This window comes from Sphaeramia orbicularis, chromosome 4, assembly GCF_902148855.1.
Source record: "Sphaeramia orbicularis chromosome 4, fSphaOr1.1, whole genome shotgun sequence".
NCBI classification, from domain to species: Eukaryota; Metazoa; Chordata; class Actinopteri; order Kurtiformes; family Apogonidae; genus Sphaeramia; species Sphaeramia orbicularis.
This window is the reverse complement of record NC_043960.1, coordinates 41,169,171-41,187,326: the sequence shown is the minus strand read 5'-3', so window position 1 is coordinate 41,187,326 and position 18,156 is coordinate 41,169,171. Positions and strand designations below refer to the sequence as shown.

The 18,156-nt window shown below is 36.5% G+C and overlaps 1 protein-coding gene across 1 annotated transcript; it reads left to right on the top strand.

Moving 5' to 3' along the window:
* Window positions 1-291: 291 nt before the first annotated feature.
* Window positions 292-15,954, top strand: tm6sf2b (transmembrane 6 superfamily member 2b). The gene is made up of 11 exons (XM_030132680.1): window positions 292-391; window positions 612-717; window positions 3,648-3,751; window positions 5,438-5,535; window positions 5,640-5,743; window positions 8,498-8,580; window positions 8,957-9,081; window positions 9,403-9,504; window positions 11,581-11,673; window positions 14,368-14,487; window positions 15,605-15,954. The coding sequence occupies exons 2-11, from the start codon at window positions 638-640 to the stop codon at window positions 15,839-15,841; spliced, it is 1,146 nt and encodes a 381-aa protein (XP_029988540.1). The 5' UTR covers window positions 292-391; window positions 612-637; the 3' UTR covers window positions 15,842-15,954.
* Window positions 15,955-18,156: the final 2,202 nt, after the last annotated feature.

Sequence of the window (18,156 nt, the reverse complement as noted above, 5' to 3'; positions counted from 1 at the left end):
ATTTTTGTAAGACTTTAAATTAAAAAAAATTGTGACCATTATACCTAAAACTTTTGCCTGAGATAAGCATTTGAGGGAAAACAAGAGCCCAAATCCAATTCCCAGTTTGTTACAATATACATGTTAGTATTTGTGAATATACTGACATATGAAGTCAAGTAGCCCGTGCAACACAAATATGTATAGTTTGATTGTGTGTTGCCTTATTAAGTGGAATGTAGGCCTATTTTCTAATACGACTTATGTAAATCTGTGACAAAACCAAATTGCATAACTTTTCCTCCAAAAGCTCCTTTGTCTGCACTTCATTATTTCCCCAGTAAAGGCCACGTCTGCCTCAGGCCAGCTGTAATTTGGTTAATCCACCAAAAGGCAAAAGGGTAGCCAGACGGTAAGAACCTGCTCTGCTTCTTGTCCTCTCTTTCCAGAATTCCACATTTTATTTCAATAGATTGATATACTATGATATAATTGTACTTAGATAAGGTTAATTTTATTTGATCAAAATATCTTACCCTTTGTCTGATGATGTCTTATAACTATTTTAGTATTGATTGGATAAATGATGTTGTTAGCTTCACTGAGTGGTAACCTCATTGTATTTGTTTTAGACTCTGCAGCTGCATCTTATGAAAAGATGGAGACCTTTGTCTTTATATTTTCATTTTCTGCCCTTGGTATTCTTTATGCCATGAACACCATCCCAGAGTTTCAAGAGTAAGTTATAACATTTTCTATTTTCTTTTTAATGCGTCCACATCGACATACAGTGTAGGAAAAATTTATAATCTTAGTTTTATAGCAGGGCTCAGAATTATCACTATATACTATATTACAACCTGACTTATAATAACAATAACAATAATAATAATAATAATTATTATTATTATTATTGTTATTGTACAGTTATGCGTAGTATAAAAGTCACCCAAAAACTATTATTTGGGGAAAATAATTCCAAAAATCTAAAGGCATACTTTTCTTTTTTTTTTAATTTCCCCAATTTATTTTAAAAATGTAGAATTAAAAAACAGAACGTACCACAATTTTCTTTAAGTGTACATCATGAAAGAGTCTCTTACACAATAAAATCAAAACCCAAATACACAGTATAGTTCTTGCATATTCCTTTGTTTATACGTAGACAAAGTGGCAAAAGCATGTATGAGAATGAGCAGTGGCTTTTTATACAAAAAAAAGAAAAAGAAAAAAAAAACAAGCCACTGGCTGGCAGAGTTGGTGGAGGGCTCAAATCCTATTGTAATGAAGATGGACTAAAAGTAATGAAGATGGACTAAGAAAAAAAAAAAGTAAATGTATACCGGTTCAACTGTCTTACCGTTATACTGTAAAACTTACAACCACTAGAGGACACTGTATGTTCAGAACTGTATATTTGAGGCAAATTCCTCATGAACCCTTGGCCATGTTGAGCAGTACAAATTCCCTTTTTATTATCTAGTTGTGTCTTGTGTAAACACTGTCACCTGAGTGTGTGTGAAGCAGCAGGAGAATGAACAGGAAAAAAGATAATCAGATTCTGATTAAAAGATAAATATTTGACTGTGCTACAAGGGATGATTTTCTCTGCCAGGACTGATCAGTTTAGGCTGCTTTAAAACATACGAAAGGTTTTTCTGTTCAGTAGGAGATGATTGGATTCTGCCAAAATAAAATGAATAAACAGCCTGAGTGGTGAAATCCACACCCGGCTCCTCCATCAAACTTTTTACTGCACAATATTTCTTGCAGACTTTTATGTACCTCCAGTGTAAATATCTCTGCTGGCTCCTTTTTTTTTTGGGAATGTATGGACACTGACAATCAATACAGACTACACAGAAGAGTTTGATAAATTGCTCTTGATATACAATATGCCTAGTGCTCTTCCACTCTGCAAACAAACAGTATTGTGTGCATAAATCTTCCTGTACTGCTGAATCGAGTGAGGTAGCAAGGGAGCTTCCCTTTGGTCTCACAGCATTTGTTTTCTTTCTGTGAGCACACATTGTGAGCTTCCGAGGACGTAATGTTGTTTACTAGCAGATACCTTGTGCACATTAATCTTTTCCATTGCGAGCCAGTTCTACCTTTGACCAGTAAACATGGAGGGCAGTGCTGAACTAACATGGCCTCAGCTTGCTGCTTCCCACCCCTCTGCTTATGATTGATTAAGCTTTTGTAAAACTGTGCTCTTAAGCCACTGGTAGACCTATACCACCACGGCTGTAAGAAATATGATGAATTACAGATCCTTGCAGCGTTCCAGATTCATGATTGGGATATCAAATCAAGTGCAAGCATACATTTGTTCATTAACCCATAAAGACCCAAACATCAAAACTATCTACTGATCTAAACTGTTTAATACCGGTTGATCCATTTATCCTATCAATACTTGTAAATAATTGGTGTAAAATGCAGTTTATCATCTTTTTATGGTCATCAGATATGACCCATTTGGACGTTCAGAGGCTCCATAGTGAACATGGAAACACCGTCATCTTCTACAACACTGATTCACCAGTAAAACCCATGGAGTTAAAATCAATGACAGTAAATGGAGACGCTTGTTTTATGTTCAGTTAATGATATATTTTGTTGAAAAAGTCACTTTTTCTTCAGTTTTCCCTGTTTCTGATAATATAAAACACAACTTTAACCTGAGCTTTAATGAACATCTACATGATCAGAAAATACATATAGGAAAATACATGATTTATACAGAAAAAACCCCACAAAATACATAGGATAATACTGTAACAAATGGTGATAAATCAGTTAAGAATGATTAAATAGACAGAAAATTTCATTTGGGAACTGCCATAGAAGAAGCACAGGGTCCTTATGGGTTACAGTACATGAAAAATGCACAAATGTTAAAAATAATTAGATGATTCAATGCATGGACTAGTGTGGTCTAGTGTTATACCTGCTTGGAAAGATTGGAATAAGCAGCACTGACTTATAAAGTAAACTACAGCGCAGAAACAACCAGTAATTGTTAGGAGCCAAACTTTTATTCTGTTAATTATTTGATTTGTACTTAGTTTTTTACTAACACAAGAAACTGCTGAACTTCAATTTAACAGGGTGAAGTTATAATATAGTGGAAATATACTACATGGATGTGTAGCCATCAATCACTAAATGTCCTTGGGGCAGATAAAATGTGGATAACCTGTCAGACTCTCAAGTGAACGGAAAGGTATCATAAAAACTGGATATTAAGTTGACAAGCAGTAGAGCAGCTAGTGTGAGGTAACCATTTGGAATTTATGCAGGAATCTCAGCACACATAAACTAACACACTGCCGGCATCTTTTTTCTCTCATTCCTGCTCTGCATCTATCACCAGATTTCCCCTCACACTTCTGCATTATTTGCCCCCCTTGCGCTAACTTTGGGTGCTGCATGATTATCATTCCCTCTGACTTCCCATTCATCATCATTTACTAATTTAGCACTGCAGAGAAGACTGGCATAGCTTCCATGGGAGAAAGTAATTAGTAAAGAGAATGAAGCAGAAAATCAGAGGGAGATTGCTGTCAAGAAATGCAGTGTGTCAGCACTGAGGCTGCTTTCAAAACATTGAAAACATGATCTTATTTTTCTTGGGTAACAGTTACATTTCTCTGCTTTTTCAGGCCATATGTGATCCTGGAGATCGGTGTTGCTGTCTTGGTGATTGTATTTCTGTTCTATTTCCTCATCACTCGTGGCAATCCACCAAAAGACCTCTTATTCTTTGGTAATTAACGCAGCTAAGTGTATTTCTCAACTTGCTTGCAATATAACACACTGACAATGCACCACAGTTATCAAGTGTATTTCAAAACCAATGAAAGGATTTCCATGTGCTACACAATCACCGGGTCAGTGTGAAAACATGAATTGTACTCGATGTGTTCACCTGATACGTGGAAAGCTGCTTAGACTGATCAGGCTTAGAGCAAAGCTTAGCTAGACTTTTCTGAGGCATGACTGATTCCAAACCTCTGCAGACTGAGGACTCCTGAGGCACTCACTTAACCTTCAAGCAGTTCTCTTGAAACTGACCTTGACTACACGGACGCTGCTCTTGTATAATGCAATTTAAACTTCATTACTGACGCACTCTGAACACAAGAGAGGCTTGTTTGGTTACAGAACATGTGGGTTCTAAAGAAACTCTTCTTACCTGACTGTTTGTACACCTTTATTTCACATTTAATAAAGGTTTTCTATAGTCATTTGAGCCACAATTATAGGGTTCTGTGTATATACATAGCATTTATAGCCATAAATTTTTCTGGAAACACATCCCTACAGCTGATGCCAGCAGGACAGAAAGGATTTATCAATACTGGTGGCCATGGTAGTGTTAGTGTTGTGTGAGAGAACAACAACAATAAGGGCAAGGCTGTGGCAGCGTCTTCTCAATGACAGAGACCTGTAATCCCCTGCTATCTCACCTGATAGATAGACAGAGATAAAACTGGTTGTCCTGACAATTACAGAGACACTGGTACACAGACACTATGTGTGTGTATTTGTTTGTGTACTTTTTTTCTTAACTTGTGTGCCTGTATCTATATGCACGCTGCATGTGCACATGTGTGCAACAGATGAGTGAAGGGCACACAAGAAGAATGTGATAGAGTGGTTTAAGCTGTGTTATCTGTAGAGAGACACATGTGTCACAGCATATAGTGATATCTTTAATAATGAAAGCCTACTATACCCAGATAAGAAATCCTCATAGCTTTATACCTTTTTCTCATGAACTGATACCTGATCTTGAATCACAGATGTACCTTGGATGTACCTGTGCACTTTGTGTGACTCAATATACATATGGTGAAGAATGCTCTTTTCAATAGATGTTCTGAGGTGTCTGATAGTTCTCATATTAAGCACATCAAAGCACCTGTCTGCAGGTATTAATAGATACTGCATCTGAGCATTTGCCTTTGGGATTAGGATCACTTTAAACTGCATTTTTAGTCATCGGCTGCCTTACGATGCAGCCTTTCCCTTCAGCAACTTCTACAATCAACTGGTAGGTTTGTATAAAACCACACTTAAAATTCTGTCTTGTTGACATGTTCTTTCAGCTCTTCTGGGCTCTAAGCTTAAGATAGTGTGAACATATTCACTATGGGTAAATAATCCTCTAGTCTACCTCACTGTGCAGTACTTAATTTTCTCCCCATTTTAGCTCCCCAGTCTGGAGCTGGTAGAAGTGAAGCTTTTGAAATCAAAGATGCATACACATAAAAGTGGTCGAGTGAGAATCATACAAACATTTGAGGGATCTTAGGTTTATTAAAGGATCATTCCAGTCCAGTGTACTCACTTTTCAAAACACATGAAATAAAACAGACTGAGTAGTAACATGGAAAGGGAAACTTTTGTTAAGCTGTTTAATAACAACAGATATTGTTTTCCCTTTAAGTTTTTGCAGAATTTTCCTTTACCTGTGTCATTGACCTGACAAGTGCCTTGGAGTATGATGGCATTATCTCCGGCTTCATGGAATTCTACCAGAAAACAGTTGGGTTTTTAAAATCCGACATCTGAGTATAGATAATGACACAATAAACACAATGAAGAAATCAATATGACTGTCATCACATGTTTTTGTGTCTGTGTTTCAGGGGGAGCCCTATCTGGGAACACCTTATGCCATCATGATGTGTTACTGGGACGGAATAGCGCATTTCATCATGTACTTGGTAATGATCAGCAGGATAACAGACAGGTTGGTGACAATCAAGTAAAGTCACATCAAGCACCCTTGCCTTACCACCAAAAAGCCTCCATCAGACTGACCATTTGGGCGGCTCTGGCTCAGGTGGTAGAGTGGGTCGTCCAATAACTGAAGGGTTGGCAGTTCAAATCCTGCTCTGTCCTAGTCAGGCCATTGTGTCCTTGAGCAAGATACTTCACCCTTCCTGCCTCCAGTGCCACCCACATTGGTGTATGAATGTTTGGTGGTGGTCGGAGGGGCCGTAGGTGCAAACTGGCAGCCACGCTTCTGTCAGTCTGCCCCAGGGCAGCTGTGGCTACAGATGTAGTTTACCACCACCAGAGTGTGAATGTGAGAGCGAATGAATAATGGGTCAATAATGTAAAGCGCTTTGGGTGTTTAGAAAAGTGCTATATAAATCCAATCCATTATTATTATTGTTATGAAAATAGCACAACGAGAGAAATGTTATGGAAAAAATAATACTCTACTCATTCGTCCTCAAAATAAGAAAAGTTCATTTCAGGCGATCAGTGTCATTTCAGTATAAATTTAATTGGAGCTCCAAGGTACAGTCGTACAGAGGTAAGCTGTCTGCATGAGTGTACAAGAAAATACAGTTGGTCATTGTCTGTTATGTGAAACTAATGAAAAGGGTCGGCCTGGAATGTGTGGGAGTACAGGAAGAGATAAAGTTGTCTGTGAGAAAGCACCTCTCCTCCACACAGATGTCCACGTGTCCTTGATCATTCGACAAAACACAAAGTACAACAAACCCAAGCTCTAACAGGACAAAAACCCCAGTCTCATATATTACTGAGTTCAGAGTTGAAACAATCTTATATGTAATATGGAATATATGTAAAGTTATATGGAATATATGTAACTTGCCACTAAAGAAAATATCCTGTTCGACTAGAAAAAGAGCTGTGGCTACGGAGGACACTGAGCATGTGTATGTATGTGCAGATTTTATGGCAAACATACAGCATGTGGGCCAAAACTGGCTTGCCAAAGGGTTCAATCTGGCCCATGAGATGCACTTGTACGATGCAAAACTTAGACTGAACATATTAATGTTCAATTATATTAATAATGATCAATGATCAAAAAAATTTGAGTTCAGGTTCCACATACAGACCAATATGATCCAAAGTAAGTCAGACTAGTAAAACACTATCATAACAACCTATAAATAATGACAGCTACAGATTTTCTCTCTGGTTTGATGTAAAAAAGTTAAATTACATGAAAATGTTTACATTTACAAATTATCATTTTAAAAAAAGTGAAAAAATGTGAAAAACATGAACAAATAAGAACAACCTGAAATGTCTGAAGAGAAATAAGTTGTAATTTTAACAATATTCTGCCCGTTACTACATGTTTTGTGTATTTGTAGATCCACTGTGATCTTTAAGTTGTAATGTATGCATGTAAATGATAAACTGAGCCAAAATGTTGTTAAAATTACACTTATTTTTCTCGATTAATCTCAGGTTATTCAGGTTATTCACATTTTGTTTTAAGGATAGTTTGTAGATTTAAACATTTTCCTTAATTTCCTTAAAATAATTTAATTGTTTTTACTTTAAAACAAGAAAAGTTTGGAGTTGATATTATTTATAGGTTGTCATAGTATTATTATACTGGTCTAGCCCACATGGAATCATGTTGAGTGACATGTGACTCCTGAACGTAAATGAGTTTGACACCCCTGGTATAACAAGAACATAAATTGTAGAGAACAGATAAGCAAACATAATTCAACAATAGTAAACACAGTTAACCAAATGATGCATTAGACTTTCTTGTGAGGATTAATCATATAAAATGCAAACATACTGACTATTTGAATTAAAGAGAGGGAGTTAGTGATAAGTTACTATCAAGTTCAGGAGTTCATTTTGAGAGATTCCCTGTGGCAGATACATCCACTTAATCATGTAAGCCAAACTGCTGAAAAAAAATTATGATTTTGTAACATGAAACATATACAATAGATGAGCATGAGCTTGTATCATGAATACATGTAAAACTAAAAGAGTAGTCTCACATTTTATAAAACACCCTCTACCATCTTACCATAGTTACATGAGGAGACTGATTGCACATGTATAGGCAGCATTAGAGAATAACAGAAAACCCCTAACTGCATTACACAGGATATGAAAAAATGTGCTTACATTTACAATTTAAACAGGTGATAATCAGAACAGAGGTTGCTTAAAGGCATCACTTTTTCAAGAGTCTGAATTATTCATGTCTGTATTTTAAAGGCATCGCAATTTTCCCCATAATCCTCGGTTTTAAAACAAAGCACAACACCATGTGTGCACCCTAGTAGGGTATGTGTGCTGGTGTGGGAAAACAGAGAATGTACAAACTGTCCCCTCTGTTGTCATTTTTATTTGTAAGCATTAGCTGCAAGGCAACAAAAGAGATCAGCACATCAGAGATAAATTACTATTTGTATTTTCATCTTTGTTTCCAGGTTTTTAAATTTAACATGACACTATAATAATAGGCAAGAAAAAACTGAGAAAGGCTCGTAGGTTCAGTGACCTGTAATTTAGAACACTTAGAGCTACTCGCTTTAAATAATACAAAAGAATACATTATAAACAACATTAAACAGCATCTGTAATGAAATCCATTTTATGAGCCACCCTTTAAATACTGCATACTATGAAAGCGTTTGTCTTCCTGATCTTCATCTTTCATCAATACAATTGTATAACCCTATTCTTCTCATGTCTGTCATAGGAAAGCCTACCGAACCATTGGCTTGTTCTGGGCTGGCTCTTTGTGTGCCAACATGAGTGTGTTTATTTCTGGGATAGTGGCAGGTGAGCCTGATCTTTTATTCTCCCTCTACCATTCCCTCAATGACAAGCTTTAATCAGTGAACATCTGCACCGCCGTGTACATCACTGACACAGTTCAGCCTGCCAACAAAACACACACATGCCCCATGCCTCACTTGCCGTCACATCCCACCAAAAAAACTAAACAGACTTAAAGCATCTGTTGTTGACTTTTCAAACCGCATACATAAATGTCACAAGATCAGACTTGTCAAGAGGCACCACGGTGTTCTCTTTATTCTCCTATCATAGACGTGCTGTATGCTTTAAAGTACAGCATACAGGTCTAAAGTTTAATTACAGGGATCTGTAGATTTGATTTTTCTATGGAGGCTGAGTTTCCCTTTCTTTATGGTAGGTAAATATGGGTCAGAGATCAGACCGGCTTTCTGGCTAAACTTTCTCTTCCTGCTGATGCCTGTATGGGGAGCTGTCACACTATTCACCAGGCCCAAGGACAGACCACTTATTGGTGGATATAACGTGAGTCTGTCTATTCATCAGTGGTTAAATAAATGTGAAGAGAACTTCTGTTTACTGAATGCATTTAATCAGAGCACCATAAAGCATATAGTTCAAAACCCTACGGATCATGAAAAGCTGTAAATTATTTTAATTCCCTACATCAGATTTCTTTTCTATCGGTAGATCTGATAAGAGAAGGTGTTGTGCATCCCCTTAGTAAAGTTAATTCAACCTCTAGATAGCCTGATCTTAGACCCTTCTTGGATTTCACTGATATGATTTCATAAGTAAAAGACAGAAGCCTCATGCAGTGTGTGTTGTGTTGGATTCTCCTGACAGGCCCAGCACGCTCAGAGCATGAAGCTGATCTGGCGTCCCCTGGATCTGATCCTGGTGGTCCTCCTGTTCGGCGCTATTGCTTTCACCATCCTCAGGGGCTTGGTGAGTTACAGATGGCTGACCTGTCACCTCATGGACTGAAAAGACATTTTGACTTTTCTTTGAGTAACAGCTCTTCATGATGCATTTAGAGCTGATGTCTGACAAATGACTTTTTCTACAGTGCTCTACAAAATTTTAGACCACATGTAGATTAGTTGTTTTTGCAAAAATATAATGATATATTATAATGATGGTACGCATTTCTCTGTCTCTGTAACAAGATACAACTGAAATATGGAACATCATTAAAAACAAGAATTTTAGAAAGAAAACAGACCGAAGAATTCCCTATTTAGCCTGACCTTCCATTGTACTAACTGTGTCTTGAACTGTTGTGGGCAGACATGAGATTTATTGAGATTTAATGTTTTACACCAGGTTTCACTAAACAAATGTCCAGTGTTTCTTTTCTCATTAATTTTCAGATCACACTAAATACTAACTGTTTTCCGTAGAATGCATATAGTTTATATTTTTTGTGAGTGTTTAGTACTGTGCACAATATTTCCCTGTTATGTTTTAATAAGGGGACTAATGTGCTCATTAGAACTGTGCAAAACAACATAGCTAAGAGTGACCTACAACCTCTGCATAGTATTGTGTATGGTGTCTATATGGAGCCAACATGCACTTGAATTTGCTTTCATAATATTTTTTAAAGTCTCCTGTGCCAAACAACTCATATTTTCATGGCTTGCTTATTTATTTATTTATTTATTTATTTATTTATTTATTTATTTATTCTTTGTTTATTTGGAAAAGCAAATTATACAAAACTTCCCTTAAGGGTACAATTCAAAATCCACATGTCAAATTTGAAAGAAGATGCTAATCCAAGATTTTTAGTCAAATATAGAACAAATAAAATAAATAAAGAAAAGTGGGCTGGAGGTGGGCTTACTCTGCTACTTCATCAGCAAGATGAAACACATTAAGCTGTGTATGTTTACATTAACCTGTGATTATTACTCAGTTATATATCACTGAAATGTAGAATTAAAGAAATTTTTAACATTAAGAAGTTTATCTTTTTCGTAGCAAGTCAATATTTTTGTTTAGATTTTGTTTAGCATTCGAATATACTCATATTAAGTGGATAACTATTAAGGGCTTCATTTAATTAACATTTACTCAATACCAAACAGAGCGAAATTTAATTAATATTATTGCTTGTAATGTGTTGCCTTATTTTTTTTTGAGTAGATATGGGGTATCTTTTTTTTTTACAGTGTAAACAAAAATGTATATCATTTATATGTTTTCACATCACCGATATATTCAGTTCACATCCATTACAAATTTAACATAGTTTGTCCATTTTGAGAAAATAGTGAAAAAAGATTCCCTTTGACCCTTTAAACAAAATGTCAACTTCTCCAGAATGTAAATGTCCTGTACGATGTCAATCCATTCTTCCATTGTGGGTGCTTCAGGCTTTAACTCTTTTCTAGTGATAGTCTTTTTACTTGCTGCCAAAAGCATTAACAACAGTGTTTTTTTTTTTAATCTTTCAGAGTCCAGTTATTACATGAAATACCTCCTAAATACAGGGCTTCACATTTATGAGGAATTTTTTCAGTAAAAATGTTATTTAAATGTTCACACAGCTGTTTCAGACATATTTAATATCGTTTGATTCTTTTCTTTTGTCATGTACACTATGTAGTCATTCCCCCTGTGTTTACATGACTCCAAAAATATACCTCCAGTAGTTACATTTCATTACATTCCATAAAAAATTTACCATTTCTTTTACAATTCTGTCTTAAAAAGTACCATCGTCTCTTTCAAGCTGGACAAATAAAATCTGCTACAAAAAAGGTTTCATTTCATAGTCATCCAGCCAAAAGAAATCATCATAAATGAGGACGTTATTATCCTTTATGTCCTTGTAAACAGGACAGTAAAAAATAACCTCATAATATCAGTGTGTCAGTTTTTGTGAGCACATTACAATTTTATTTAGACTATGTAAGGGAAGGGTTAGCATCTCTGCTGATTTGCAGATGTATTTTGGGGTTTTATCAGATTGAATTACATGATATTGGAAGATATTATTTTGTCGCCCCTCTGCAGGTGGCTCTGGACTCTCCACTTGAAGCCTGCTCCCTCTACCTGAGGCACTATGAACCCTACCTGAAGGACCCCGTGGGCTACCCCAGAGTTATGGTGGGTCCTTTTATGCTTCATCTCCACATTCAACCTCTCTTTGGGCTGCAGTGACACCTGAACTCTGCTCTCCACCTTTTTTTTCAAATAACCAGCCTCATAATAGACCTCTGCTTTCAATGATATTAGTCAGAGTGCGATGGAAACTTGCCCTTATCGCCTCTACTCTTTGAGCTCGCTGCTGATTACAGAGCCATTTTTCATCATTACAGGGACAATGAGTGAGGGTTAAGAGGCCGAAGCATCTTTGCACCTCCCTTTCATTTGTTTAAGCTGGATAACAGATTATTATCATGTCTAGCGGAGGGTCCGCTTCCCTTTTATTTCTTCATGTGACCCATTGTTGCTGTGGGTTTTGTTGTGTTTTGTTTGGCGTACACATCTTTGTCAATAGGTTATCCAAAGACCTTGTCGGGGCTGCGGTCCAGGCACAATTGCAAGTCATTGATCAGCGAGACGAACCGCATGCTGTGAACTTGATAAGCTAATCCCTCTTCCAAAGCCCCCCCACTTGCATCTTACTGGGTGGGAGGAATATATGTGTGCAGCATGTGAGAGTATGACCTGGCTAGCAGCATTTGCAAATCTGTTTTTTGTGTATGGGTATTTTTGTGTGCATTTATCAAGCATTAGGGTGCTAATGAATACTCTCGTGTGTGTGTGTGTGTGTGTGTGTGTGTGTGTGTGAAGAAATGTATTAAAGTTGGGTTTGTTGCATGGGATTATATGGGTTTGCTTTGACTGACCTCTTCATTTCAGTAATGTTAAATGACATGTGACCTATTACGACTGCAGTGTTAAAATGACATCTTAACAATAAATTGAAGGGCATATGTGATTGGCTTCCAGGCCTTGGGCTGAACTCATTAGAATTCATTCAGAACTCAGACAGTGAATGAAAAGAAACTGTTCAGTAGTATAATTTGAGGGTGTTATAAAGTGGCAAAGTGGCTTTCATGGGCCAAATATTTAAAGTTGAAGGTCAAGACAGCCTCTGTAATGACCCTTGTGTGTAGAAACAGTCATTTTCACCGAGGAGGCAAATTATGTTCGTCTACAAAGTAACAATATGGTAAAGCATTGCATTTAAAGCAGCGCTGTAATTACTTTTACTTTTTACATTTCAAAGTGGAATACTGTCTTTGCATTTTTACCGTGTCATTTTCTAGTGATATCATGCATTAAAGAACATACAAGTTAAAGGAGAAACTTGTATTACTTATTTATTTATTTATTTATTTATTTATTTATTTATTTATTTGCACATAATAAAAACAGCAATGGAAAAAAACAACAACATTCAAACAAGTAACAAAATTGTGCAGGAGAGGTTAGAAGCAAAAAAAAAAAGGCTTATATGAATACCTCCCCCGAAATGAACAATACACAAAAGAAGAATAAAAAAAATACAATATACCAGCAATATTTGTACTTTACAATATAGACATTGAATAGAGCTACATTGTTCATTGGATTTTTAAGAAAATACATTTTTTATGTCCTGCAAAAGATATTAATATATTGTACAGCAGAAATGTGTATTCACAGCCAAGCCTGTGTTAAGGTACAAAGTTACTATGTTATATTATTTATTATGTTTACTAAGATCACCATGTGTTGAGTCATTATTCAGACTATTAATCTACCAAACTGTGCCAGTTCTGACCTTTTTTTTTTTGGATAATTCAAAACACGACAACTATTGATCACACAAACTGTAAAGAAAAGCCTTCCAAATAATTGAGGTGATTTATAGTTTTACTGTGTATGTACTGTTTAAAAATTCATCACTTCTTTCAGCGAGTAATAGGTCTTCCATTAATCCAGGGTTAGTCTGGCTGGCTGGAAGTTCTCTGGCGGAATAAGGGTGAATATTTCTGTTGTGTAGTGACAGATTTGTCATTGTCCTTCCACTATTTGTGCATTAACACTGATAGAACAGCGAGATCAGAGGTCCAACCACACCCTGGAAATGGCAAGCTTTGATGAGGATACTTGCCTTTTTAGGTGTTTGGTCATTTTGACACCATGAAACACTTCCTCATGCTTCCACATGTTCCACCAAAATGTCATCTCTCGGCAAAAGCTTAACAACCCAGATAACTTTTAACTATATTCCAGACCAACAGTGGACACCTGTGGCACCGTGCTGCCAAAGGGTGGAGATAAGTCTGGATACACAAGGCTAATCCACAGGTAGTGGTAGATAAGTTCTTGTGTTCTACTGCCTCCTGCTGTACAGAGTTGGAGCTAAGTTTGGAGTCTCAAAACTACAACAACTCTATAGCAAATAAATATTTTTGCCTGATTTTACTCTCAAATATAATACAATTCCTGGGGACACCACAAACATTTAACATGCAGACCAGGTTTTGAGTCTTATCATATTTTTAATCACATTCAGGAAATAGGATTTACATGAACACAAGAAATTGGATTATTCATATCACTGTTTACAAGAGTCTCCAGGTTTCTGTCATTTGTATGCAGGTGTGCCTCAGCCACTATGTTCTTTACCAACAAAGCTGCTCAGAAACCTGGATAAACTGTTTACATGTTACACTATCCTGCTTCCTACTGGTGAGACCAGGATAAGTCCTCATCCAAGTTCCTGAAATTAGTGAGGAAAGAGGGATTCTATGGACAATACAGGAAAGAGTGAGAATGCCTTTATTTTTTTTTTTTTTTTTACAGATGCTGCACTTGTTCTTCTATGGACTACCGCTGTTAGGTGCCTTTGTTTATGGTCTCCTCAAGCCTGGGTGCACATGGATGACAGACTGGACGATTTTCTTTGCTGGAGCCATGACCCAGGTAACACTGAAAGGACAAATAGTCAATAAATGAAACTGGCTTTGAATAGATTACAGGTGATGCATACTGAAGAAGATTAGTTTGCAAGTAACTGGGATGTTTACTGACCTCTAAAGAAAGCTGCAGTTTTCACTCTGAGGTCGAACGTTGCTGCAGTTAAATTCAGTGTGGGCTTTAATCTTACATAATAACAATGATGGATTACATTTATATAACTCTTCTCTATTAAGGCATACTCAAAACATGTACATTGGATCCATTATTCATTCACTCACACATTCACACTCTGGTGGTGGTAAACTATGTTTGTTGCAACAACACATCATCAGTAAGGTAAAACTAACCTGTCTCACGATGATATAATCCCAGCTCACGTTCCCTTTTCTGCTTCACAATAATCGGAAGGATCAAAAAGCAACGTCGCTATGAATGCTTGGCCGCCACAAGCCAGTTATCCCTGTGGTAATTTTTCTGACACCTCCTGCTTAAACCCAAAAAGTCAGAAGGATCGTGAGGCCCCGCTTTCACAGTCTGTACAAACCAAGGAGCCAAGGAGGCTGACGGAAGCGTGGCTGCCAATCTACACCAACAACACGAACATTCACACATCAATGTGAGTGGCAGCACTGGAGGCAAGGGGGGTGAAGTGTCTTTCCCAAGGACATGACAGCATATGACTAAGACAGAGTGGGATTCAAACCTCTATTCCTCCGATTATTGGATGACCCACTGTACCTCCTGAGCCACAGCTGCTGAAATACGATGCATATGATTTCCTTGACCACATTTATTCTTTAGAAGCACATTTCTTTTGATAAATACAACTGCTATCACAAGAGGAGAGACTCTTTGATTCAAGTCTCATTTTAATATACACATGATTTAGCACACTGAACTTCATACTCTATACAGACTAATGAGTGGGTAGAGACTCAAAATAACAAATTTCTTTTAAGCTACTCTGCTGAAGGGTTTGCTTAAAGGAGAAAGGCATCAAACGACCTGTCATCAGTGAGAACAAAGAGTGAAACACACAGCTGTAAAGGGGTTGGAGCTGCTGGGTACTTATTTATCTGTGCTAGTGTAGTTAAACTCTGTGCTCTGTGATTCCTTCCAGTGCCAGTGGGCCCATATCGGAGCATCCCTCCACCCTCGTACTGCATCTCCATTCCGTATCCCAGGTGATGCTTTCTGGATGGTGCTGGCGGCTAACCTGCTCTATGCAGTCACTCCTCTGCTGGTGGCCATGCGGGTCTACAGTAACCCATATTTCTTCCTGAAGATTGCGCCCTTCCCAGGGCAGACAGGTTTACCCAACAGTGAGGAGAAAGACACCAAATACAAAGAGAAGTAACATCCTGTCTGGTCTATGCAGTTAATGACTTAACTGATGATTACTGACAAATTTTACTTGAGAATTAAAAATTTTTTTTCAAACTGCCCAAATATATTGATTATTTCACTGAACCTTCATTGTCTGAGTAAGTTATTATTTCATTGTTTCCATTACTTGATGATGAACATTTTATATCATCTCCTGTCATCTCCTATAATGACTATTAAAAATGGCTTCTTGGCCACCAGGCAGACTATTCTCACAGGAAAATTCATTTGAGTTGGACTGCAAAATGCTAATTAACCCTTTCATGCACAAATTATGAGAACCTTAATCAAGATTTTTTTCCTGAGTGTTTTTATTCCTCTTTAGGCATGACAAAAACAATGTGATTGAATTTTTTTTTTTTTTTTTTATGAACCCATTTTTCATGGAGTTACAAAAATGTCCACTCAGCTGGACACCATGCGTTTAATTTTTGAAGCAAAGAAACATGTATTTACTGTCATACTGTGTGAAAACTATGAAAGAAATGTTTTTTTTAATGTTGCTAATCTGATGTTTTCTCACATTTTAACATACTATAATAACAGTTATTACTCACTCAAAAAATATGCAAAAAACAACAAAACACAACAACTAAAAAAAACCCCCAAAACTGTTAATTACAGTCTAATAACAACTAACAATTGATTTACACTCAAATATGTTTCTGCAGATCAGGTTTATCAAGAACAAGAATGTTACAGTAACGGTATGAATTGCAGTGTATTATGGGATGGCGCATAAGTATCCACTGTGTTGGTTGATATGCAAGTAAAACAACAAAATCCATGAATATACAAGAGAACAGCTGTAGAATAACTGTCCACTGTAGTGACCACTGTGCATGAAAGGGTAAAATCAGTCATAATATTATGTATTGCATTATATTAAGTAAGTAAGTATATTATATTAAGTACTTATATTAAGTATTGTGTAACATGCAGACTAATATAAATGATTGGGTGATTGGCAAAAAACCAAATCACATAGTTGATTCGTGCATGATTGCAGCCAAGGTGCAATGTAGGTTTGCATGTAGGTTTTCTTTGCTGAGGTTTGTAAATGTATACAGAACATGAATGCAAGTGAGAACATGGGTGATCTGTAAATTATACTTGTATGTAACAGTTTTAGCAATACCCAATAAGTAACCCATGCTAAGATAAAGAAAATAGAGTTCTATAACTAGTCAATTCTGTCCAAAGCTACAGCTAAGAATGATTTTAACTGTGATAGAAATAACAAAAGATAAACTGGGATCCCTTTTACATCAAAATCACACAGTGTTCTAGACTCATTTTGCTGTTTTGACTGAGTCTTGCTTGGTTGTGTATGGATTCCACATGCTTTAGTTCAAAGTTTCCCAAACTTTTTCAGCACAAGATGAAAAAAGAGACCTATTTTTTCTCCTCCAGGACCCAAATTTACAAAAATACATAATAAATAGCCCTAACACCATACATGTTTTAACTTCTGTTTTCTGCCTAGTTCACATTGTTGGAGTGTTATTCACAACCAAAACTGAAAACCAATAACAATAAGCCAGCAACAAACTGGTCACCAAGAAAACTAAAGACTAATGTATCCAACAGTCTGTTCAGTTTGTTGAGTTTTAAGCTTTCAGCATAAATCTGCCTATTTTCATTCTGACATCACAGAATCACTGAAGTCACATTAGCTTTGAAGTGAGGTCCAGGTTCTACAGCAGGGGTGTCAAACATGCGGCCTGGGGGCCAAATCCAGCCCGCCAATGGGTCCGGTCCGGCCCACAGGATGAATTAGTGAAACACAAAAATTACACTGACGATATTAACAATCAAGGATGTCAAAATAAGTTTAGGTCAATTCCATCTAAAGTGGGTCAGACTAGTAAAATACTATCATAATAACCTATAAATAATGAAAACCACATTTTTCTCTTTGTTTTAGTGTAAAAAAAACAGTAAAATTACACAAAAATGTTAACATTTACAAACTAGCCTTTTACAAAAAATGTGGAAAAACCTGAACAAATATGAACAACCTGAAATGTCTTAAGAGAGTTAAGAGTAATTGTACCAATATTCTGTCTGTTATTAAATGTTTTATGTATTTGTAGATCCACTGTGATATGTAAGTTGTAATGAACATGTGAAAATGAGAAACTGAGGCCAAATAATGGCATAAATTGTTAAAATTGCACTTTTTTTTCTTAATAAATTTCATTTTGTTCATGGTTGTTCATGTTTTTCAACATTTTTTTAAAGGATGTAAAAAAATTGATAATATAATTTTACTTTTTTCACTCT